Raw genomic sequence first — 27,274 nt, 5'->3', positions numbered from 1 at the left:
GGCTGAACACATTGCCTTTGCCATGCACGTATGTATATTAGGGATATCTGCCTATTTGTCAACTCTCATAGTTAATATTTTAAAACACGTGGTGAAGTCACTCAAAGGCAAACTAGAGCAAAAATTATGAATCTTTAGTACCAACCTTGTTGCCATAATGTAATTTATAAGAATAACTGCTTCAACGTAATCCATCCCTCATGGAAAAATCACACAAGTGGAGTTACGTCAAAAACGTTTATTGCTCCATTAGATACAGAAAAATATAACCGACAACCTCTCCAATTCTTACAACTCTATCGACTAATATTGTAGATAAAGTAACAATATACGATTTGTAACGCCCATTCCAGGTATATATTGTGGCACTTTTTATGGAAGTTACGTACTTATGACTACTTATTTAAATTTTCTGTACGATGTTTTTATTTGTTCCTCGGACTGCTTTCTAAATGTTATAATACTTTTCACTAGCTTTGTTTTATATGCTCTAAGGTTTCTTTAATTTTGCTATGAGCTTCCCAATGATATCGTACATATGTACAAATACGAAACTTACAACTCAGATGCCAAATTCACTTTACTTGAAATTGTAGAGATTTTGTGCTTATGCCTAATAATTAGATAATAATACGTGGACATATAATAATGTCTTTATAATAATAAGGTGTAATAATGTAACTTAATTTAATGTGTTGTAATTGTTCCGTTCTCCTTGTTTCTACTAACTTAGCTCATAAGATTGTTACTAACAAATATGGACTAATTGGTCTGAGAATAAATGAATTTGAATTTGAACTTGAAAAATAAAGGTGGATGATGAAATTGATCCGATTTCGAAACAAGGAGGAGGTTCTCAATTAGATTGTATTTTTTTGTGTGTATATTACACGATTACTCGGGCATTTGTGAACCCATTTTGATGATTCTGTTTAAATTTGCAGAAAATACTTCTCCCTAAAGGTAGCAAATTAGGGGATAAATCAGGTTTATTGGATTTCAACCAATTTCCGTGAACTGTTTTCAATAAAACTTGGCAAATAAATGTAATTCCACAAACTTTTGAAGTTGGTTTGTTATTTTTTAATAAAAATGGTATAATTATTGAATTTGTTGTTGGCAGCAAAATGGCGGGAGAAAACCTAACATGTGAAAAGATCTTCGCCATGGAGGACGAGTACGGGTGTCATAATTACAAACCACTTCCTGTAGCTCTGAGCCGTGGAAAGGGTAAGCCTAACTGTAGACAAATCTGGTTTGATCATACGTCGTAATGTAATTAGGCCGTGATAAATACAAGCACCAGACGGTTCTATCACTATGTTGTGGATATTCCAAAGATTCGTACGAAGCGCTACGCTTCCATTTTTGTATGGCGAACGGCTATGGAGTGAAATTCCCTGCCTGCAGATTTATTCCTGAACTTCAAGCTTCATCGGCGACCTCGTTCTTCGTCACCATCAAGTGCGATGATAGAGTGAAAAAAAAGTGCGCATTTATGTGCTTGCTTATACTTTTTTTATATAAAGCATTGCAATAATAAACTACGCTACTACTTGTCATTACCGATCAAAATTGCGCATGCAGAATTATCGCCATTTTTTATCGATTTAATTTCATTCGACTGTATTTTTTTGTGTTTGTTATGCGATTTTTCCGACATGTGGCCGACGTGTGACAATAGTGGTCCATTAAAACTTAAAGAAAATATTCCGCCTATTACGGCGGCTTCCCACGGGATTTCGCGCAATCGCGTCGCGGGAAGAGGGCGGTTCGAGCGTGGCCATGCTTGCCCGTGGCTGCTCGTCTGGATCCGCCGCTGGTCGACGCGAGAGTACGCGCCAGCACACACGTCGGTCCGTGGCCGTCCAGACTCGTCCGTTTCGCGGGCTCACCCGCATAAATCGGCGCGTTTGACAGCACAGGCCGTGGGAACGCACCCTAAGGGTGGCAAATTAGGGGATGAATCCGGTTTATTGGACTTCATCCACTTTCTGTTAACCGATTTCAATAAAACTTCGCAATTAGATGTATGTCCACGAACTGTTGAGGATTTTTTATTGAAAAAATTATTATTATTGTTCCAGTCTTTCAGAAATTCTTGTAATGCTGCATTTCGATTTTCGTATGAGAAGATGGGTACCTTAGTAACTAAAAATTGATAGGAAAAATGTTGTGAACGGAAAATAGTAACATTATAGTACAAGAATTCGTTTATGGAAAGATACTTGGCGCACAAAAATGTGGTAGAGTCACTGTTATGTTGCACACCAAAGACGCGGAGCTTACGTCCTTCAACTAAACTTCAATTTAGTAAAACCATCTCTGCAAATAACGAACCTAAAAAACCCAGGAGTATTTCATATGGATCAGTAAATGAAGCACCTTTAAAAAAAATGTTTAGGTGTACATTTATTGCTTTTGCAAAACTGTTGATTAGTGTATACGGCAAATGGAGTAGAACCCGCTTCCACTTTTAACGTATACATGATTTAGTAAACCTAGAACGTATACTACGTTAATATATTCAACTAACAAGTAGGTATCTCTCTAGTCTCTGTACAAGATTGAGCTAAAGTTCATAGAAAGAAACTGTTGTCTATAAATAATATTATAGTATTATTAACAGTTGACATCAAATAAATATGTCGTTAGGCCTCGCTCTAAATATACTAGTTTGCTCCCTTGTGACGTACGACTACGAGGTATTATTCCTAGTTATAAATAACAGTAGGTACAATATAAGTAAGTACCTAATTTTCTACTTATCAACAAACCTAATGTCATTGTAAAGTGTGCTCTGTAGCTAGTTACAAGCAGTTGTTATACTTTGTCAAGACGAACTTATGAAAACAGATAACGAATGTTTACAATGAGATAAAGTAAATTAATGGAATTGTTTGCATATGATTCTAATTATAGAGTCGTCTTGTATTGAATGAAGAGTACTGATGTTTATACGCACAACTATTGCAATTGTAACGTCAAACTCGTTTGAGTTTCAAATAATCTTTAATTCTTATCTTATATATATAATATAAGCAAATAACATGTCAAATCGTTAGATTGATTAAACTCTACTGCTCATAAGGCGGATTCCCCTTAGAAGAATGAGCAAGAAACTCTATGCTTTACTCTTTGTAATTATACATTTTGTACAAATTTAACAAATACGACATTTAATTCAAACATCATAATCATCATAGATCGACTCTACCTGCAAGACCTAAAGGCGTCATTAGCACGGATTTTTGTCATCCTAGTTATCAAGCTCCATAGCAGTGGCATTCCTGTTGGCAAGAGTGAGAGGCAGCACCAACAGTCTTCTTAAGGTGGTAGCAGAGAGGATGGAAAGCCCAATCCTTAAGCGTCGGATGTTCATCCTTGTTCATGAAAATAAACTCTTTGCTTTCTACTAACATAGTCGTAAGTCCCTACTAACGCCATATGGACATGTAACTATACCTACAATCTGAAATAAAATACTTTCAATTAATTTCATTTCACAACATAAATATTTATATTCAACTGATATGTATAGACTACAGATCTCCAACCACTACGCTTTTGATGTAACCTACATGACTTTCACTTAGTCCAATATAAACATTATACACCAGATATTCTTGGTAATTTTGACCTCGTCAAAAGACCGTTTAAACTATATCCAACAGTTTAATCTTATAATTGTAAAACATGAGCATAAAATTAAACATTGTTTACTACGTCACAATCAGGATATCATATTTAAGATTGAGGTAAAAAAACAAGTGTTGAATGGGTTGTAAGAACAGAAAAACAAAACAATTAAAGATTACAACTGGAACGAGAAAACTTGTGCTTGCACGGTCTAGGTGATAATCACATTGAACTGTAAAAGATATCCTATATTTGGACGTAGTTAAGTAACAAGGAACCAATGCAAAAAATTATCAAAAAATGAGTTATATGTACCAAACGGTTCCTAAAGTCTAACCTCTTAGATCAGCAAAAGAAATCCAACATATAAACATGAATAAATTTCTCTGGAGTTACAAGACATTATAAGTTTTGAAAATAAAACTCTTGTCTTTGTTGTTTCTCACTCTTGTGAGAAACATTTTTAAATAGGAAATGAAACTATTTTTCCGGATTTAAATCGCGTATAATTGTTTTTTGAAACAAACCGACACGTTTCGGGCTCTTTACAGATCCCACGGTAACGGTTGACTGTCATTCATTTTTTTGGATTTAAATCCGGAAAAATAGTTTCATTTCCTATGTGTAACAATCGCGAAAACCTAAGAACTCGATAACATTTTTAAACTTCAAACTGCCATATCTCGAAAGAGACTGGATATGCATTGGATCGTTTTTTTCTTAACTACGTCCATTTAGTAATGGATTTAAGCAGAAAAAAACAATTGAAAATAATAATTTTAAAACTTGTGCGAGTACAATATAAGATCTCGCTATTAATATTTAACAATATAAAGAAAAAATCCATATAAGTACACGGACGAGACGAGTTTGGAGTCCTTTTGCTTGTAAAATGTTAGTTTTTGCGTGTTAAACAAAATTGGTTTTTAATTTCAGGCGTATTCGTATGGGATGTTGCTGGCAAGAGATATTACGACTTTCTGAGCGCGTACTCCGCGGTGAACCAGGGTCACTGCCATCCACGAATTATCAACGCTCTCAAGCAACAAGCAGATACACTCACATTGGTCTCTAGGTAGGTTAAAAAAGTATAAAAAAAGAGTTGTATCATCAAGGTACTATAAAATATCAGGGACAAGTACTACATCAATACAGGATTCATGTATTGGAAACTATTATTGTATTTTATGTAAACACCTTTGACAATCCACATGAAACAATGAACAAATGAATTATTAATAACATTCATTAATGAAAACACACCAAGAATTTTGAAGTCTCGTTTCTTATAGCGAGATGTTAATCTCAAATTACCCGCATTGCTTTATTTATGACACAAGTAAGGGAGTTCCATGAAAAATTTGATTTTAGAAAACTATAAACTATGTAAAAGAAAATTATTAAAAATAAAATCAGACTTGAAAAAGCAACTAATTGTTTCGTTGTTTTTTCGAGTTATTACTACATTACCCATATTTAGACCAACATCTATCTACATTATATGTATATATGTAGATCTTCGACTCCGACTTCATATGATAACTACTTACGGATTTTACATCGATTTTTAATTTCTGGTTTTTTGTCCTTTATCACTATGATTATTTTATAGTCCGGTACTTTTAGTTATATTTAGACAGTGTTTGATTAATTATTTAAATTTTATCCCTGCGAAGACAAAAATAGGATTACGAGTATGTGTTTTATGTGTTGCCTTACGAGATTTCGCACCTACATTTGCTGTCTACATTATATCCTAACACTACCTACTATTATTTCACATTATTATATATTTAAACGTCCTGTACGTGTATGTTACTGAGTTAAAAATAAATAGCACCCAATGATTGATGGATGATATTAGCCAGTTTGAATTGCACCATCTGCGATTCAAGATCAAGGATCATGACCCTGGATAAACCGAGCCAATTCAACTACATGTGCTTGTTCGTCACATATTCAGAAACATAAATATTAAGTTACTATCATAATGTTTTGTTCGTGAGATTTTTCGCTTTTCTACTCTTTCTTCTATTCTCTAATGCTTTCTAAATTACCTTCCAAATTACCTATATTCAAATTTGTTGTCGTTATTTTAAAAACAATTGCCTTGTCACACGTTGCCGTAAACTTTCAATTAGCGACACAGTACCTCGGTCATTCATGGACCAGTTTTAAAAGCATGTCCCGATTTTATAATGGAAAAGCCACAATAAATTAAAGACTAATGCCTGGTGACAATTGACATAGATTGTCATTTATTTCAGAGCATTCTACAACGATCAATTGGGCAAATACGAAAAGTTCATGACTGAGCTGTTCGGATATGATTGTCTGTTGCCAATGAATACCGGCGTAGAGGGCGGAGAGAGCGCGATCAAAATCGCTCGCAAATGGGGATATTACGTTAAGAAGATCCCGAAGAACCAGGCCAAGGTAATTTACATATTATTCAATAATTATAGGTACTCAAATAATAGACAACAATTTGTATTACACATTGTCAAGATATTCTAAGTGATAATAATTGCTTTATTGCAGATAATCTTCGCGGAGAATAATTTCTGGGGAAGAACACTAGCAGCTGTTTCGTCGTCGTCAGACCCAACATGCTATGAAGATTATGGACCTTACATGCCTGGTTTCAAGCTTGTACCATTTAACAACATTCAGGCTCTCGAAGTTTGTATCTATTTTTATACCTATCGAATTCTTAGGTTTTCGCTGTTAAAAGAAACGTTTTGGGATCTAAACCGCGTGTCTATTTGTTTTTTTCAACAAACCAACGGTTGGGCTCTTCACAGGTCCTTTCATTAGCGCAGACTGAGATGGTAAAGTCATCAACCAGCTATATCTAATATTAATGCAAACCAGTCTATTTTTCATGATATTTAGCGATGTAGATCTGAAAAAAAGGTCATCTGCGATTTATCTGTAGGCAATTTAACCCTGGAGCATGACATAAAAAATAAATTTTATGTAGCTGAATCTATTTTGGATTACTTTAAAAGTAGATTTGGATCCTTCTACTGAAGCTTTAAAAAACATTAAACATTTTACAGTAAAAAGGAAGCTATATGTACTCACATTATCACATTCATTTGTTTAACAGAATGAGCTAAAAGACCCAACGGTAGCCGCGTTCATGGTAGAACCAATCCAAGGCGAGGCTGGTGTTATCATCCCTAATAATGGATATCTGAAGAAAGTGCGCGAACTCTGCACCAAATACAATGTATTGTTCATTGCTGATGAAGTGCAAACTGGATTAGGTGAGATTTTTTAATACCTAACACAGATACAAATTGACAAACAGACCGATAGTAATCTGATTATAAGACAACGAGATATAGACATTTGCAATGTATCAGGAAGTAGCTTTATCACAAAAAAATCAAGTTACAATTTTAACTTAACAATTCTGACACTTTGTGCATAATGATTTACTTCCAAAATAATGAGACATGTTACCACACATCGTCCATAGGTCGCACAGGCAAGATGCTAGCTTGCCAACACGAGGGAGTAAGGCCAGATATAGTGATTCTTGGCAAAGCTCTCGGCGGCGGTGTGATCCCAGTTTCTGCTGTTTTGGCTGACCATGAAATTATGGATGTAAGTATTTTATTCTTACTTATTTACTTAGGTAATAGTGAAGGGTTCATAACACAATTCCGATACGTTTATTCTCCAACGTAAGTAGGTACCTATAGAACGTAAGATGTTTCGCATTTACTGTGTAACTTTCGTTTTCTAATTTCATTACACTAAGATTTTTTACGATGTTATTAAAGGAAAACATAAATTATTCGTTTTTTACTAGATATAGCTTACTTTGCAACTAAAAAATTATAATGGCTGGATAGATTTTTTTAATATGAATATACAAAGTAGGTTTTGTGAAAGGATGAATGAGCGTCTTCTGTGAATTACTAATATGGTCTATTTTATGAATTTCACAGTGCCTTGGTATTTTACTGTATTTTTAAAAAGTTGAATATATCTTTTCATGTCATTGACCTCAAATATGACTAAAAACCGAAAAATCCTTTTTGCAGCTTTTTCTCAAAATGCTGTTTTTGATATTACAGTTTTACAGTGTATTGGTTTGACGCGATAGAGCACTGGTACACGTAAATTTTGTTGATCCTGTGATGGTTACGATCAGGAGTCTCTTTTGTTTATAGGTTTACATAAATATGAAATGAGAGAGAGAGAAAGTAGATGTACAAATATTTATTTACGGTATCAAGTGACCCATAACAGTACTACCTCAGAGCTTTAAATCGCAAAGATCTGAGGGGCACTACCACTGCACTGTCATTTTGATACATAAAGTCAAGAAATCCCATGTGCCTACAGTTTCACCCATACCCTTAAAACTGGAACGCAGTAATGCACATAACTACTTGGCGACCGAAATATAAGTGCGGTCGAAGTTTTTGACAAAGGAATATAAATGAAATAACTTTTAAAACATAACTTTATCAATCTACCGTAAAATTTCAAAACGTAAATAACGGTAAGACTATAAATAAAATTTGTATTATACAGATCGATGTTTTTCAAGAATAGTGAACAAGTGACCCACTCCTAAGTCGATCCTTTTTTAAAAGAATATTTATTGCACAGGAAAAAGCACAGAATACATTAAATAAAAGGAAAACACAAACAAAAGGTACTGCTTATTTCCATAAGAAATTTCTTCCTGCAGATATAATATAATAATAATATGCAGGACAAAATAATTTATTCAAGAAATGCTAAATTTTATTGTGAATTTATTCAAATTAGTTCCAAGCTTTTTATTTGATTAGAATAATTAAACAACAACATTGGTATGGTGTCACGTATGGTATATTTTTGAGCAAGAGCTTGAATAGCGACCTATCTCAAAAACGTCGGAAATACCCATATACCCGATGTTTTTGAGATAGGTCGCTATTCAAGAAAGCCATTGAGATGTCTCAGAAAGTTAATTAACGGATTACTCCCGCAATAAATCGATGCAATATTACGTATGTGTGCGAAATTATCAACACATAATATAACTGTTCTATTTGTACTTGTTTGTATTTTTTATTTGTACATGTTTGTGACTGTAACCACATTACAGGTGATTAAACCTGGAACTCACGGCTCCACGTTTGGCGGGAACCCTCTGGCTTGCGCAGTTGCCACTGAAGCAATTAAGGTAGGTAACCACAATATTCGAAACTAATGGTGCATAATATAAGTACACAATTCAATTTCATTTGTGTCAAACATTCATTGGTACCTCAATGATATCGCACTGTTAATACAATAGTGTATTAATTGAAAAAGTGTATTTTCTCAGAATCGACGAAAAACGAATTACTCGCTTCCCGTGACAGATCTGTGTAAATTCAAGTATAGCTTATTTCCTACTTATCAAATATACATATTTAACAATAAAAGAGTAAAAATCAACGTCAATCAAAGTCAACCGTGACCATGGGACCTGGAAAGGTCCCGAAACGTCGGTTTGTTTGAATAACAAATATTGGCGATTTAAATCCGGAAAATAGTTTCATTTCCTAAGATAAAAAATAATTTAATATTTTTGAATAAGGACTATTTTGGCCAAAAGTAGCTCACATAAAGCGTGTCTCATTTTGAGTTAAGTAGATACCTTTTAGTTGTTTTTTACAATATTCTAACGACGATTTTATTGACGTGTAGAGAATCAAATTTTACGTTCCACAATGGTGTAATCTTGAATTTCACATATTTTTAGTTACAATACTATTGTAGTAGCAGTGCGATACCAAACAATAAAAATCTTAATTGTGATGACTATTATGATGTTTTACTACCATGATAATCATTTATTGTTTTGTGTAATTACTCCACTAGTTTGTTATAATTATTAATACAAAGATCCAACACAAAGAAATATTCCTTCGATCTGACAGGGTTTGAACCGCTCTGTGCCAGTGAAGAAAAACTTTCACAGATTTCTTACAAATGGCGCTACGGCCAATAATCTATTAAAACAAAAAAATATAGATCTGTAATAAACGCATAGAACAATTCGTAAAGTCTGCTGACTGTAGTTGAGTTGGTAGGCGGTCGCCCAGGTTTCGCACAGACGCAAGTTCGAGTCCTGTCGAAGGAATTTTCTTTATGTTTGACTTTGTATGAATAATATTATATTATGCTCTCTCCTTGTCCGAGACGGTTTAACGATGTAGTATACGTATATTATACAGTATTTTTTATAAATGGGGCAATATGGGAAAATCCGAATCCATAGAAGATACATGGAAACTGTGTACAGAACAATTAATCTACCCGGCATTGGCTGGGTACGCTGTCCTGTCGCTTTTATAGAAAAATATTTTTATGTTTTTATTTTTAAGTTCACACTAACACTAGTTTAAGTACTCCTTTTACAACAAATATTAAATATTATGTTTTCTGACAATAAATTATTATTATTATTAAGTCTTTTTTTGTGAAAACAATTTTGGCATAGTAAATTTTTTGGTCAAGCGTGTGTTGTTCATAAAAATGAATGAAGTTGATCAATTTTTTTTAGTGCTGATCGACCCAGTTTTATTGTAAGGATCATTTTTCATTGTATGCTATGGGACGAAAAAAATCGGAACAGCAGAAGTTGATCAAAATTTTAAAATATTTTTTCACAAAAAAAGGTTCCTGATACAGTTTCCTTGTATCTTCTATGGTTTCGGATTTCCCCATACAGTCTCATTAAAAAAACTGTATATTATAATAAAAATGTTGCCTTAATTTGTTAATACGTAATTAATAAAGTGATTTTATTATGAATATCAAGTGATGGTACGAACAAGTCGTCGGCTGCGTGGGTAAGCATCCTTACAGTTGCAGATGGTTGCAGTGCCACTAAAAACATTAATTCGTAAATATTTTTAATCGTAATAAAATAATATACACCGAATCAATTATCAATTGTCTGTATTCTTACAGGTATTATTAGAAGAGAAGATGGTTGAAAACGCAGCGAAACTGGAATCAGTGTTTCGAGAGGAGCTAGAGAAGATCCCTAAAAATGAGGTGGTCACTGTTCGAGGAAGGGGACTCATGTTTGCTATAGATGTTCATGATAGTACGTACACAACATTAATATTTTAAGATCTGAAAATGTCCTTATAAATTAGAGATATAGATCGAGAAAAAAATAATAGAGCGAATGTGGATTGAGGCGTGGGGAAAGGTAGACCTCGGCGTATGTGTTGATCAGATTGGAGATGTCCTCAAAAAGGTCAACTTTAAAGTACAAAAGAATGGAAGTAGCGAAGGAAGTTAGTCAGTAGCTTCATAGTCTCTGCCTACCCTCGTGCGGGACAGGGGGTCTACTCTCGATCTCCGTCCGAAACAATTACTGCCAAATAAGCAATACTTGACCAAATGAAACGACGCGTGATGCGAATTAAGCTTCATACTTGATACTTGTCTTTTAATTTTGTCGAATATTACTTATTTGACACTATTTGTTTCGGACGGAGATCGAGAGTAGTGGTGTGATGTGTACGTAAATGTATTCTCGGTTTCGGCCAGCCATTCAGGCAGTTCTGACTGACATTTTGTGTCCCTTTCTGTCTCGTTAAGTGCTTCGATGTTAACGAGACAGAAATGGACACAAAATCTCAGTCACGTTTGCTTTTTTGTACAATAACGACGTCATACTTTCTTTTTTTTTTATGATACCAATTAAGTAACTGGACGATTAAGTTGCAGTATAGGACTTTAAATCGCAAAGATCTTAGGGGTACTGTCACTGCATTCGTCACGCTAAGGGGCGCGTTCCCATTTTGTTGTAACCTTTTATTTATCCTTGGACGACCGTCGCGTCTAGCCTGTTCTCATATCACGACTATCTTACTTGGTGTAACGGGCTGGTGTACGCAACTCGACGTCAAGGCGCTTATTTTGCGTGTGGTGGGTGCAGGGTCCTAATCGTGCCACCCAGGCTCCTCTAAGAATCTCAGCAACCTCCTCGGTTTGCTGAAGACTTCGGGGAGCGATCTCGGCACTCCAAGGTACGTCGCCCTGTACTACCTAGTTGGCCACGCTCGAGCACTGTAGTAGGATGTGCGCACTCACGACTAGCTGTCGTGGACGTTTATTTTATCGTTCAACGACTGTCGTGTTTAGCTGTTCCCATTACATCGTGACAAGTTATCGGTTCACGGCAGCCGCCTTGTCGTTTGCACGACAGAATCAGCGAGCCGAGGGCGCGGGAGACGAGTAGGGAGTAAAACACGTGTAGACAACGATAAATAAAACGTAACGACAATAGTAGCTGCGATTATCTGTTGTCACATTTTTATCGTGCGGTTTTATTTATCGTCTGACGACTGTCGTTCTAGCTCTTCCCATTGTCTCGACGTCTGACGTTGTAACGTCAAAAAGTCGTGAACGACAGTTAATCGTGTTATAACTAAAACGTGAACAACTATAATATTTAAATATACAAGCAACGACACTTTACACGGCACGACTATCTGTCGTCACGACCTAATGGGAACGCTCCTTGAGACAAAAAGTTGGTAAGGGCCACGTACTTAGAGTGTAAACCCAACTAATAAGTAATTTGTTTATTAGATCTTCCAGCAGACGAGGTATGTCTGCGTCTCCGCGATGCAGGTCTTGTGGCCAAGACGACACACGGTCAGACTATTCGCCTGGCTCCTCCACTTGTCATTACAGAAGCCCAACTCCGTGACTGCACTAAGATCATCAGAAGTGTTTTCGAGAACTTCAAGAACTAACAATAATTATTTTCGGCCTTATATATACTTACATATTGTCTATAAATATTATTGTTTTTTGCAAAAAATCTTAAGAATTGATACAACCTCAAATAGCTTTTTTTATTAATAATTTTGGCTTGGATACAAGTCGTTTGAGCCATGACTTCGTTTAATTATGTTTCTGTAAATATGGCCGCCACAAAGAGGGTAGGCAATTAAATTAGAGGCGGCGTGCTTGGATTGACTCGGGATTCCTTAGAACGGGCCGATACGGGTATTTTACTTCGAGATTCGTATAGTTTCGCGTTTTAATCTTCGATTAAGGCAGAATAGCACTATCCTATTCCACTTTAAACTAGATTTCACAAAATAATTGAAAGTCAAAATAAAAACGACACTTTTCCCTCCAAAAGGCCCAGAGCGAATCCTCAAATAGCTTTGATTAATTCCGCATAATAGTGAGAGTGTTGAATCAATCACTTTGGATAAAATATAATACTGATTAGTATACGATGCGAAAACACGATTCATAAAAATTTTACACGATATAAAAAAAACCACGCCACGCCAACCGCTCGACCCAAGCAAAATGAGAACTGTATTGGTATGGGAATAGTTTGAATTCGAGCTGTGGTAGTATCGACTCTTAACTGTGTAATAAAATAGTAGATAGGTATATAATTATTACAGTTTTCGGTGCCATACAATTACTGTGCGACTCATTTAAAGATATTCCAAAAATGCACATCTCAATACGTAGTTTAAATTTTTATCGATGTTTGCTTTGTAGGTCGGTCGAAATTGATGAATCTAATTCATAATCTACTCATATTTCAGTATTATGACATTTGAAAAGATTAATGTTTTAATTGTATATTGAACATAATATTTTAATACCATTATTTTTCCGTGGTATATTCCTGTTAACGATATACATTTAAGTATAATATAATATATGTATGTTGAGAAATTGTTGGATTTGTTTTTATTCAAATACCATGTATGTCATCCGTTATTATCCACTTAGTACAACATATCTGTGTATATCATATATTCAAAGTGGTCCATATTGACCTCCACGGGTCCATACCAGTCTACAACAGGTATAAGAGGCGGTAATGGGGATTTATGAGTGATTCCAACTTTGGCGGTTCGGTACCAAATGAATTTGTAAAAAAATCGATATTAGAAAGGCAGGGCGTCTACGCAAAACAGAGAAACTTTATAAGTGGCCTACGAGACAAAAAGGTTGGGAACCTCTGATTTATATCAAAGTTAAATTACTAAAAAAATATTTATGGTCTGGCTACGAAAGTCACTGATATAAAAAAAGTACGACATAGCTAGTAGCAAAGATGTCAGTTAAATAAATAAATCTCTACAGATATCAGAAATATTAGATAGATTTGTTTTATCAGAGAGTTTGAAATAAAAGCGTTTATCTCATTTATTTTAAGTGTATTTTTGATTCTGACGAGCGTTTTAATAAAACTTAACATATAACATTCAAAAGAAGAGAACATTAACTTTAGTTTCATCACTGCAGTTTAGTTTTATTAACACGCATAAAGAAATTACATAGCATCATTATTAATAACAAATATTTCACAACACGCTAGGAATCACAGTTTGGTTGCTGTAAAATACTGTATTTTATTTTTAAGTTACGAGCAGAGTATGTCGGTAGAGTTGAACATCGCTTGTTTTAGTAAAAATACTGTGGTTTATCACGTGCTCTACGCCAAAGCGGATTGCATAAAATTGCACAACTGTAAATTATGTTCTACGAGTCTACGAAACCGACATAATATGCACTTATCTTTATTGTGCGATTGTTAATGTCCAGTAGAAATATAATATTTATTATCACAATTTTATTTGTTCCACGAATTACAGGCACTTATTAACAATGAGTGAATATAGAGTATATTTATTACACATCACCATGTAACACGATTTTTGTTTCTGGTTTGGTACAGTTTCTAATTGGTTCTAACATAAAAAACATGAAAAAAAAAACATTATTTCCCTGCAAGTTGCTTTTGTGGTCAAGACAACGAAAAGTTGATACTTGCGTATCTTTAAGAGTACGTGCAAATGTTCGGGTCTCTTTATTTATACTTCCAATCAGTAGTAAATTTTAACCCAAATTCTACAAATCGATGACAAAGAACCTAGAAATGTGTAGATTTGCAAGATTGCGTAAACATGCAGCTATATAAATTCCACTGTGATAGCCACAAAAGCAAAATTTCAGGGATATAGCTACTCATTTCTACACACTGGCAGCTCATTTCAACAGAAACCAATACTGTCAAACCAGGGGTCTACTTCAGTTTTCCATCCGACATCCGTCTGAAACAATTACAGTCAAATAAGTAATATTCGACCCAATTATAAAACAATGTCAAGTATGAAGCTTCAATCGCATCGCGCTTGTTTTAATTAGGTCGAGTATCACTTATTTGCCAGTTACACGGATTTATATACTTCATAAACTGGATCTTCTACAAATACCCAATAATAAAGGACCAATATTACAAATTTACACCTTATTTGGTTATGTTAAGGTTTATTTTAAGTAAAAGTAAAAAACCGAGTCACGAGAGATAGCTCGAAGTAGTGGTCTGTCCTTGTCTAACAAGTTGCCAACGCTAAGTAAAATCATCTTAGGTAGTGTCTAGTCTATTAACTTTTGGTTTAAATTTTGGTTAAATAAAATTAGCTTAAAGGTAATAAATACCCTTTTACTATAATAATACAAAAAATATACATATCACACAAGAAACCTTCTATTATGAAGTAGCATATCAAATAAGTATACTAATTTGTATTATGAAATGTTATTAGTAGTTTTGGTCATCCATAAACTGCCACAATTTTTGTAAAAATTAAATAGTTTAAACAATATGGCTGGCTAAAACATGAATGAACACCCTATTAGAAAGAGACGCATTACTACTTTGAAGCCTCTTACTCGGCTCGCTTTATTAACTTAGTGCGCAGTCCAGTTTAATATACAAGTCCGTGGCTAGTTATTGTTTCGGACGAATGTCGAATGAAATGAATGGGAGTAGCCCCCCAAAAAGAGAACCTTTTATAAAATTTGTTACATAGTGATTATAACTGTAAGATGTATTCGTTTCAACACGTGTACGTTCTATTTTAATGTAAGGAATTTATCATTATTTATCATATTTAATTCAACACGTTCATTTATCTTTAACAATACATACATAATAATAAGTTTTTTATATGTAAGTACGTAATATTAAGACTGGGTAGTCACAAACAGCGAAATAATAAGATAAGGATTATCCGACAATTCGCACAATCAGTAAAATTGCACCCATCAATATTAGACTAGTTTAGAAAAGTCAAATTTTGGAGAAACTGACAAATTTAAAAGTATGTATGAAATAAAAGTAATATATCGTTGGAAATATTTATAACTATTATATTTATTACTTGAATTTAAATAGCGTATATTTGTTTTATCAAACAAACCAACGTTTCGAGACGGATGACTGTTTTTGAAAAAAAAACAAAACATACGATTCAATAGACAATTTAGATCCAAAACACTACGATACAGCGTGGTCGCAGTTTCCAATACCGTCAGTTTGAAGGAATTTTCTGTGTTCGATCCTTGTATAATAATTATAGCAAACTAGTGGGGTTATTTCACAAAAATATATATGAATATCACGTTGGCAAAACATCGTGAGATTCAATAAAAATCAATAATCCAAAAAGAATTGTTTCATTTTCAATGTGCAATAATCGTGAAAACCTAAGAATTTCACAATGTATCGTTTGTCGTTATATCGTTTGGCGTAAACGCCTGTAGGGCTACCACGACAGGGCGCGACTTGCGCGAGAGTGACATAAAGCGCGTAATACTGCTATACGCCCATAGTTAATACAAATATCTTGCGCTTCTATATTTTATCAGTGTCCCAAAGCCAACTTTTCGATTTTGGCCACATCAATATTGAGCGTGCGAAATGCAAAAGCAAGATTTATACGAGGACATGATATCGTAATTCTCAATTACGGATAAATTTTTCTGTAAATCTGTTTTCAAATTCAGTGTCTAAGTGTTTCGTGGCAGTTAAGTACAGGTTACATATCTGAATGTCGAAAATTCTAAAATCAAATTTTAAAATGGCGAATGGCGGGTTTATGGTTCCAGTAAAAATACCAAAATTATAACAAAGGCCGAATTACCAAAGCTATAAGAATCGAGGATATAAAGATTTAAGTTTGAATTACAAGTATAAACACTTAACTAGCTCCACTCCGTAGTGACATAATACGTACCCAGAACTCAATGATACGACCTAGAAGAGTAATTAAATATCGCTTCATAGGTTAGGTTAGTTTATATTATTTTACTGTAATATAAGCGAAATTTAACACCCGTTTAAAGTACAATCATTCCGGTACAGAGCATTTAGTTATTTCAAATTGGACATTTCAAAGTTAGGCAATTTAAATTTGAGTGTGGATGAAGTTGGGCCGAGTATGAGTGGGTAATAAATAAATAATAAATACCCGACAACATTATATACGTTACTCTGATCCCAAAGTAAGTTACTAAAACATGGAAATCGGAAACAACGACGGTACCACAAACACACAGATCCGAGACAATAAAGTTCGTTTTTCTACATTGATACCGAAACCCAGGGCCTCCCATGACGGACGGCGACACCATGAAAACCAGTGCGCAAGCCACTCGACCATGGAGGTCGATGATAATGACTGTATGTTGAACTTGGATAATAACGACTGGTTATACAATTTTCCACATTCAGATACACATACCCAGCCTTCAGACAGAGTAACTGTTACTGGACTCGAGAAACAATACTTGGTTCAGAATCTGCCCCCAATTTTTCGGTTTCTGTATCCCGTAAATTCGTTTTTGGATGTCTGAATTCGGTTTCCAGGAAGCGAAAGACTGAGTACCTACAGAATGCATCGGAATTAATGAATAGACTCGTGTAAACCATGCAAGAAACTTAACGTCAAATGCCAAAGATAATCAATAAATTAATGCTTGGATTATCGTGTTACAATCGTATCGTGTATTCAAAGTCCGTTTTCCAGTACACCCAATTGAGCTCTCAATGTATCTGTTAATTTCGATAGTAGAACACTTTCATCGAGGCTCATTTTTGGGCTCTCCAGTAAACCTGAAAAATAAGAAAGATTTATTTACTTATTTTAGGATAAATATTGTATGTGGTAACATTTTTAATATCTATGGCGTTAACTGAAACTTTAGTGCAGGCTATGTAATTAAGTTTTTAATTTTAGTGCAGTTAAGCTCTATTTGTAATCCGAGCGGCAGCGGCGCGATCGACTATTTCTCTCGTACAGTTTTGAAACATGTGAAAAAGGGGAAAGAGAAAGGGGTAATTTTTAGGTTAGTTTTTGATAATTAATTTCGGTGGCAATAATTAAAATGTTGTATAATATTATAATGAAGTAGGTATTATTTAATATTCGAGTATCGTAACCTGAAATATGATTCAATATTTCAAGATGATATACTCGAATACTTGAATAATAAAAATTGCCATCGAAATTAGGTAGAGAAATCTAAACTGAAAATTATTCAAAGCATGAATGACCACGAAGCTGCGACCAAATTTAATTAGATCCTTAAGTTTTTTCGTAATTTGAGATGGCAGTTAGATAAATATAGGGGTCCATAACATCTGTCTACAGAACATAGAGTCGACGGCTTAGCGGTGGCAACCGCTAGTTGTGCAATGCACAACGGGAAGTGAGCGTGCCTACAACTCCTGTACCTATCTGGAAAATAGGTACCGGAGGGTACTGTATGTGCACCCGGGGCGGCTCACCCGAGGCACTAGCCTCTCGAGAACCGGGTGAAGTCAAGTGACAGAGGTCTGTGACAATTCTGTACACTGGCTCATCTGGGGTCAGAACCGGAACTAATTAGGTTCCTGTGCACAGGTTATAGTGCCGTTCTCGTATACCCTAAGAGTCGGTAGGGAAGGTCACTATAATTAAAACTAATGTAGAAAGATATGTGCCTATAAATATATGCATAAAGTAATGCCAGTAAATTCTTTTACAAGTACTGAGATAATAATCATGCGTCGGTAATTTTATAACAGCTGTCGTAAAACATTGTAAATAGTGTAGAGAAAGACTTTTATGTTCAACAAATACCATTAACCTTTATTGTGTGAAGCGTTACACATGACACGCAAAAATACAATAAAAATATTTTTACTTTATTTGCTTTACAAAATTAACATACACAGAATGTGTCGCAATAGCACAAACTTGGTTAAAGCATTTATAATAAATTAACAATATGACTTTTAGTTTAGGTACCAATTACTTAATATCCCAGAGCAGGTGTTTTTCAAAAGTCATCCCCGGCAGTGAGACATAATAATACGTGTTCCAAGTAGGGAACTAACGAGATAAGCTTTATAGGCGTTTGGGTAAATTCAACACAAAACACTTGGAGATAAGGTGGAATACCAGTACAAATTTCAGTACCGGTAAAAAAGTACATTGTAAATTCTACCGTATACGCAAGAAAACAGTGTTCAATTTTCGACGCGGTAAAATAGTTATATCTGTATCTTGGTTAAAAGATGGAATATATTGTCGGTGTTTTGTAGAAAAGGCGAAATTGCCATTTCGAAAATTTTTTAGTGGAGCATCTTTTAATTTTTCACGACTGTTCTAAAATATTTACGTCCTGTTTTAAATTAAATTTTAGTTTTAATTAGGTTTAAGTTTTAAAATTGAATTTAAAACAGCACACAAATATTTTAAAACAGTCGTGAAAAATTAAAACATGTTCGCCTAAAAAATTTTCGAAATGGCACTTTCGCCTTTTCTACAAAACACCGACGAAGTCAAAGACACTTTGTTTTAATTGTTCTAGAAATTCATAAAATTTTTATTCCTTTTCCGATACAAAGGTGCATTAGCAGTGAGTGAGTGAGTTTTTTTGCAGTAGAGCTCCTTGTGAAAGAGTTCGTCAAGGGAAGTACCACCTTACCTATTTCTGCCGCCAAGCGGTAATGTGAGACTTGGTAACTTACTATTATAAAATAAAGGAATAAAAAGCCCTTTAAAAACACGAAGTTATCTTGTAGTCAATCTACAAACAATATGAATCGATACACAAGGCCAACTTCAATGGTACCAAACATTATTTTTACTATTCAATGTCATTTGTTCTATTGTATTGTGGGGAATTGAAGGACATTAATATAAATACACGACTGTTGTATTCAAAATATTATTTATATTTTCAATCGCCCAAAAGAATATTAAAAATAAACCGTAGATTATTTTTATAATGACAGGAAAAGCATTTTAGTGTTGCAATAAAGACATTGACGTACGGCTTTTCGGCTCACTTTACCTCATCGCGGAACGAAATATAATAATAAATATCGTTATTTATCTCCACAATACAAAACAAAGGAACATTACAGTAGAAAAACATATTATTACACAGAGTAATGTATTGTGGGAGACTGGATCCCACACTAAGCACAGCATGTGATATGGGTCTCCGGGCACCCAACCTCTAGTCAAGATAATTGGTACTGACGATGACGGTGAGAAGTGTTGAGGAAGTATATAATTTATATATAAAGAATACCTAAAAGAAATTATTGGGTGTGTTTGTGTATGTGTGTATGCGCGTGATTGTATTATTTTTGTAACGGATGATTGGAAATGAAAAGAAGCGATATTTTGTAACCGAGCCGAGGAACGAAGTAAAAAACTTGTAGCGCGTCTTCCGGAGAATTCTCGCACAGTCTTGGGAAATCCTGATTCATATCAGATATGATAGTTTACATGTTACATAATTGACATGAAGTTCATTGTGCTATGTCCAGTCGGTGTACTCACTTAGGTATCCGCTATTTAGGCACCGACTGTACAATTCCGTTACAAAAATTCGCTTCCGATCCGTTCAGCGGCAATGTAAATATAGCCCCTTCAGTGTTACTACGATTCTATTATTTTAAATTTAATAAGGAATTATGAATATTTCCATTTTTACTATTAGTACCACTCAGAACCAGTTGACCGCTGAGCTAATTTATATACATTATAAAAATTAAAAATATTTTGTTGAAAATTGTACATTGCAACGTTTACAAAGAGTTCAAATTTGTAGTTTGAAAAAGAAAACACATGCGACGAACAAGTCATGCGCCTGATGTTAAGCTACACGTCTGTGCCTGTGCATAGTAATTGCAGAGCCACCCTGTCACCTTGAGACATAAGTTGACAAATTCCATGTGCCTGTAATTTTACCAGCACCTTTATCCTTCAAAACCGGGACTCTTTCACAAGTACCTCTACTGCTACTAAGTGAGTGATGTATGTGTACCACTAATGCTACAACTTCTGAAAAGGTTACCTTCATTGATGCAATCCCAGCACTCCTGAATCTCGTAGCTAAGCCCGGCGCTGTTGTGGAAGTGGAACTTGTATTTTCCCTTAGGCAATGTCCACTCTGTGTTGTTAGCCGCCGATATATGCAGCACTGTGGGGCACCAGAAGTAGTCCAGCTGGAATTGGGGAATAAATGCTTTAGCAACTTGTGTCTATAAAAATAGAGAGGTGAAAGTCCAATGAGAGAACGGTTCCTTCTTAGTTGAGGCATTAGGTCGATGTTGACAGGTATTTACGGCTTTAATTTCTAAGTTCGCTAACGGTAAAGGAAAACATTGTGATGAAAGATGTATTCAGATGACGGTTCACAACTCTAGGACAAAGTGGTGAAGTTCTCAACCCGCAATGAGCCAGCATGTTGGACTATGGAAAACTGTCCCCTTAGAGAAGTCTTATGCCCACTGATCGGACGTATGATAATGTCTTGTCTAATAATTATTATATTAGATATAACATATAAAGTTCTTAAGTTTTCGCGACTGTTACATATAGGAAATGACATTTTGTTTTTTTTTCGGATCTAAATCGCATATCTTGTGTTTTTCAATCAAACCAACGTTTAGGTCCCTTTACAGGTCCCATGGTCGCGACTGGCAGACAGAAAATAGTTTCATTTCCTTTGAAAAATTTGGAAAATTTAGGTCTTTTTGAACATGTCACACAAACAATTTTGTATATTTGTAGATCCGTCATACGATTTATGAATTAAAAGAGAGCATTCACAATCCATACGCCTCTTAATACGCTGCAATAAAGACAACAGTAGAATCAGGCCACGCGGCCCCATTAGGCAATTTGTAGTTTGAATTTCATTACCTTGTCGCGTGATGATTTATGGCGACATTGACTGTAAGTGCAAATATGTGATAGATTATTCAAAAACAAAGCGATCATTTCGAAAAATATTTCATTTTCATATATATATACATATTATAAAGAAAGAAACTTTATCTATTCGAGAATATTATTGTGAAATATTAAATAATATTTCAAGATACTTCTCAAAAAACACTTACTTCATTAAAAAAACTGACGTGTAAAGACGACAAGTCGTATACCGGTCCATCGTCATCACGTTATCAACCAACGGAAGGGTCTGTGTTTTATTCACAAGAAAGCTAATAATTATGTTTCATAGTTTTTCATTCAAGAAATAATTTTTTTTTATTTTTTTGAGGGGAAAATAGATATGAAAAAGATGAAGACCAAGAATGCTATAACGGATAAATAAAGAAGAACGTCAAAATGAACAGCTATAAGCAGGTCAAGGAGCTGGCTATGAACCGTGAGAAGTGGATGAGGCTACTGACAGCCTAGGTCTTAATTAATATGACGATGACTTTACTAGCATAAGGTTGGGATTTTTCGTACGAAAATTACGAGTTTTTTTTAACCCGTGTAATTTTAAAACTATATATTCTAACGGCATACTCATAAACAACGACCGTAGATATTACCTTCTAGATTGCCTTCTACTGAATTTGAGTTCACCTACGTAATTTGGCAAATAGGATCAAACTTTGTTTGAACGCAGCAAGTTAACAGGAATGTCCTAATAAAACGGAAATGTAATTTTTCATAGATTATTTTGCATTAAAAAAAGACATCGTAGCGTAATGGTTTGACCTACCGCTTCGCAAGCACAGGCCGTGGGTTCGAATCAGGCTCGCACTTCTAAGTTTTTCGGAATTTATGTGCGAAATTTAATTTGAAATTTAATATGAAACTTTCGGTTCAGGAAAACATCGTGATGAAACCTGACGTCGAAGAAGCTTCACAACCCTCGGAAAACGTGTGAAGTCCGCAACCCGCATTGGGTTTGTTTGCCAAAGTGGGTTGATGGTGACGTCGACTTTGCATTGCGCAGATTACTAAAATCATTAGTAAAGAAGGTTATGTTCGTGCGGATTGCGCGAGAAAATTAATAGGTCGCTGTAGTTTTGAGATAACCACCACCTAGCAATAAAGATTATTTATCAGTTCTACACAGTAAATACCTACGTAAACAATATACAAGCTATGTGTAAATTGCGGTCGGCAACAGAAGCAGGAGATAAAAAATAGAATGTTCATCGATAACTATTATTATAAAACGGAAGCCGAAACCGTAATAGTTTTGGTAAATTTAGACCTTTAAAATGTTGTGTAGCAAGTGAATAAACTTTTAAAACTGAGAAGCAGGAATGAATTAGCAATTTTATTTATATTATTTTTACCACTAAGCTCGTTCGCTTGGTTTAGCGTTTGTTTTGAAAACGAACTCAGTATTTAACAATTTCGGCACAGCGGAAATAAAGGTATTAACTTCAATTGATAAGAGTAAGAAGATACCGGAAAATAGTGCATGGATTTCAAAAAGGCACTGGAAATGAAAGAATATCTGCTCGCATTAAGAGTTCTTTTCCTATGGTGCAGATTTTGCTCCGCCTTATCTATTTCTGTCGCCAGGCGGTAATGTCAGCGTTGCTGCGTTCCGGTTTTGAATGGTAAGGGTGTTGCTGAAATTACAGGCACATAGGACTTGTCACTATCTCACGATGTGGCGGTGCTCCTCAGAACTACGCGATTGGTACTATAACTACCATGTACAGGCGTGTCGCTCTTAGCAGCAGGCGTACGACTCGAACGTCCCATCACTGGTATCATAAAAATAAATGCCTTCAAAAAAAATCCCATGACGCAGGTTTTCTGTTGTATTATTTTGTTGTTTCGTTGATTTTCAAGTGTGGCACAAATCAAAAAGTTCATTAATTTTCAAAGAGCTTTACTTGTATGACAATATGACACTGCGACAACACTGACTGAACCATTGACTTTCGTGAGACAGGTTAGCCTAGTTTGAATATCAGGGGACATATCTGGAGATAATACTAACAAGCTATCCATTGTATTGTAATTTTTTAGTAATAGAACATGCTCTGTAAGTGGCTTAAATAAGTAAGTTATTATTATTCTCGTTATTAGATTCGTCGACGGTGTTTTGAGTTTGATCAATCCAGGAAATTGACTTTTCTAAATTGGTTCTGGTCTGTTCTAGTAGTACCCCATGGTACTTATAGTGCAGGAAATTTCCTAGTTTAAGACCAGCAGGGTTAAAAAGGCCGTATTGGCAGAATCATAATATGATTAATTGACAATTCATATTAAGAATTTCTTACGATTCACATAATGGAATTAATCTATTTGTCAGTGTTCTATGGAGACCTCCATAAAACACTGTCAAATAGATTCATTGCGTTTTTTGTTTTGTTTGAAAATTCAAAATATGAATTGTCAATTATTCATATTATGATTCTGCCAATACGGCCTTCTTAGCCCTGAAGGTAGATAAATCGGTGCGGTAATTTGTCACATTATTATCAATTAACTGTTTATGAGATATGTCGCTATTTGGAAGCCATCAATTTGTTGAGTATAACCTGGTTCCATATTTGCACTTACAGCAATGTGTCTACACACTACCACGCGCTACTATATTAAAAATGTACAAAACACTTGAGGTGACACGCAATCGACGCAAAACTTGCGTGGAGATAAACTGGATTGACATAACTAAGACCCTTATGCTTTCGGCTAATTTGATGTTATTTCTTCTAATTAGCTGCTAATTAACATCGCAATATTTCCTCTAATATCACAGTGTTATTGCACTAACTTTTATGAGTTATGTATTCAAACTTAACAAACATTGATCGCAGTTACTTTTGCTGTAGTCCCTGTATCGTGCATAGGTACATGTATTATAATCAGCTGTTTTTCTCGTGGTCGCACTAACATTTCACTGCGTCCTGTATAATATTAAAGTGGAATACGACGGCTATCGGCCTTATTGTGTAATTGTACGGCAAATCCACTTTTAATAAAGCTAGTATTTGCAATGATGGTATAATATGAATATGAAATCAGTGGATTTTACGGAAGCTCGAAACCGCATCGTGAGATACAGGAATTTCATTCATAATCCCGCGTAATGGTCCATTGAATGTGCGTACCGTACGTGACTAAAGAAAATCTAAAAGGACGCTTCAGTCACAGTTTGTCTTATACGATTGAGTTCGTGCATGTTTTATTGTTTGCGCTCAATCATTCGACCATATGAGTAGAGATGTATTCGATAGTTGGTTAAGTTCTTGAATATATACTGCGATTAATCACGCACAGTACTAAACATAAAACTATTTAGGTTCATAAAGAATGCATATGTATAATTTTTGATGTGCTGTTTGTGGTAAAATATTCAATAGACGGTCTGACTATTCGACTACTGAATTATGGCAATTTGACGATTTCCAAATATCGTAATCATCAGCATCAGCTTCACAGTTTTAACCGAAACAAGTCCACTACTGAACAAAGGTTCCCAAAAGATCGCCATAACCTTTACCAGGTCGTGGATACAAAATATAAATAATTTTAATAATATACGTTACAGAAGACATCACCTACAATAAAACCGTTTCATCATCATCATCGATTTTATACTTCCCATTGCTGGGCACGGGTCTCTGGCGAGATTTTTGGCCATAGTAGGCATCCACGCTGGCCCAATGAGGGTTGGGGACTCTGCAAGTTTTATCACGTTTTCCTTCACCGCAATGATCATGGTACATTTTAAATTAAATTTCGCACACAACTTCCGAGAAATTCAGAGGTACCCGGATTCGAACCCGCGGCCTCTGCTTGAGAGGCGGAAGGTCAAACCATTAGGCTACTCAACTTTTTTTAAATAAAACAGTTTGAATAAAAAATAGTATTACTATTATAATAATAACGCGCACACTCAACATAGCCTCGCACTAGGGAAACCCTGTGTCGCGGGAGCCATGGACACACACCTAGACAACCACAAATTACATCCAAACTCACGAGATAAATAAATGTAGGCCATACAAGTATTGCTCCCGGCCCGGGAATCGAACCTGGGACCTCTGCGTCGCAGTCCGGCATGGTAACCGTTCGGCCACGGAGGCAGGTATACACTCTTATTATACACTCGTACTTCAAAGTTAGTGCTGCGTTTTAATGAGGAATCTTTGATGTAACAGCCAGATTCTTCACCTCTTAAACATGTAAACGATTAAAACTGTGAATATGGTCATATTGCACAAATGGCCGTAGACACACGTCATATTTTCGTCATAGTTAAAAGTAGTTAAAACCAAAATTGGATGAGATCACCTCGGGAATATGTTTCAACTATAAATTACATACGTTATCAACACACATCTCAGTATTACTACATAAAAATCGCATATAGACGAATTTTGAGAACGCTGAAATTTAATGAAAAAGTTTTGTTCTCTTTTATAACTTTTACATGATATACATACGTTTCATGTACGTCTGACGTACCCTGGGGACCATGGGCGAGTGAGAGAGACCTCATAGCGATGTGAAATCCTTTCTCTACTATGGCAAGCATTCAAGTGTATACCATCGATACAATACGAAGAAGAACATAACATACTCGTATGTCGCACTTACCGCAATAGTTCCTTTAGTTCCAATAATTTCAGCTTTATTCGTCATAGTGGCTCTGGTATGCGCAGAGATCGTGGCAGTTCTTCCGTCCTTATATTTCAAGCCACAAGATATAGATTCGTCCACTCCTGCTTTGCTCAAGTGGCCAGTACATACGATATCTGTTGGTGTATCCTTGTATACGAATTGTACTAACTGGAGCATGTATACGCCTAAGTCTAATACCGCACCGCCTCCTAAATCTTTCATCCTGAAATTATTTGCATAAGAATTTACTCTCACAAACTGTATTTCAACTGTCGTCATGTTGCTGCCCTATAAAGAACTAATTTCTTTTAAAACAGGTACATAAAGACGTACCTACGTCAGAAATGTCGTAAGCAGACTCCAGTAGTCTCGGCCTTGAGACTCCGATCCCAATAATGTCATGCCATGTGAGCTACATATCCATACTTTAGGGTAGAAAGGGTGTCCTTTACACCCTTTATACCCTAAAGTATCTCGTATAACTCGTTTTGTAAACTACAAAGTTTACAAAACCAGTGAACGACAATAATTTATGAACGTTTTGGTTCATAGATATCTTATTCATGATATCTTTCATAGATATCTATCATAGATATCTTTTGCACCATAATTATATGGTGAAAAAGCAATTTGTCAGCAAAGGAAGACAACGAGTTTGTTAATTTCAAAAAAGAATTTTTTTATGTTACTCAAGCTGACAAACTGTTGGAGGGGACTTTTGTGATACTAATGAAGCGTCTATAATTTAACAAATGCGTTCTCGACTGTGAGGTATTCAGATCTGAAGCATAGTATAATAACACAAGTATGGTAACTCCATACAAACGCAGCAGCGCGGCTTGTATATGTGTACGCCCGCCGCGCGCCGTATACAGACGCACACATTCGAA

The 27,274-nt window shown here is 35.3% G+C and overlaps 2 protein-coding genes across 3 annotated transcripts in view; one reads left to right on the top strand and one right to left on the bottom strand.

The window, feature by feature from the left end:
- Positions 1–1,123: 1,123 nt before the first annotated feature.
- On the top strand, positions 1,124–12,543 carry LOC113230118 (ornithine aminotransferase, mitochondrial). The gene is made up of 9 exons (XM_026463886.1): positions 1,124–1,230; positions 4,576–4,714; positions 5,907–6,075; positions 6,181–6,321; positions 6,752–6,911; positions 7,127–7,254; positions 8,756–8,833; positions 10,612–10,750; positions 12,250–12,543. Exons 1-9 carry the CDS (start codon positions 1,128–1,130, stop codon positions 12,414–12,416), a joined length of 1,224 nt encoding a protein of 407 aa, XP_026319671.1. The 5' UTR covers positions 1,124–1,127; the 3' UTR covers positions 12,417–12,543.
- A 2,636-nt stretch (positions 12,544–15,179) lies between these two features.
- Positions 15,180–27,274, bottom strand: part of LOC113230521 (trans-1,2-dihydrobenzene-1,2-diol dehydrogenase-like) — a 30,630-nt gene continuing 18,535 nt past the window's right edge. For both annotated transcript variants that reach the window (XM_026464488.1, XM_026464489.1), the window contains 3 exons: positions 26,361–26,607; positions 20,842–20,992; positions 15,180–17,599 (listed from right to left, as the gene is read on the bottom strand). In XM_026464488.1, coding sequence (XP_026320273.1) covers positions 17,496–17,599; positions 20,842–20,992; positions 26,361–26,607 — 502 coding nt within the window. In that variant the 3' untranslated portion in view covers positions 15,180–17,495. The remainder of the gene's footprint in view (positions 17,600–20,841; positions 20,993–26,360; positions 26,608–27,274) is intronic.

This window comes from Hyposmocoma kahamanoa, unplaced genomic scaffold (genome assembly GCF_003589595.1).
Source record: "Hyposmocoma kahamanoa isolate Upper Pololo Valley unplaced genomic scaffold, ASM358959v1 63, whole genome shotgun sequence".
In the NCBI taxonomy this organism is placed as follows: domain Eukaryota; kingdom Metazoa; phylum Arthropoda; class Insecta; order Lepidoptera; family Cosmopterigidae; genus Hyposmocoma; species Hyposmocoma kahamanoa.
Note: the sequence above shows the minus strand (reverse complement) of the source record. Positions and strands in the feature narration are given on the sequence as shown.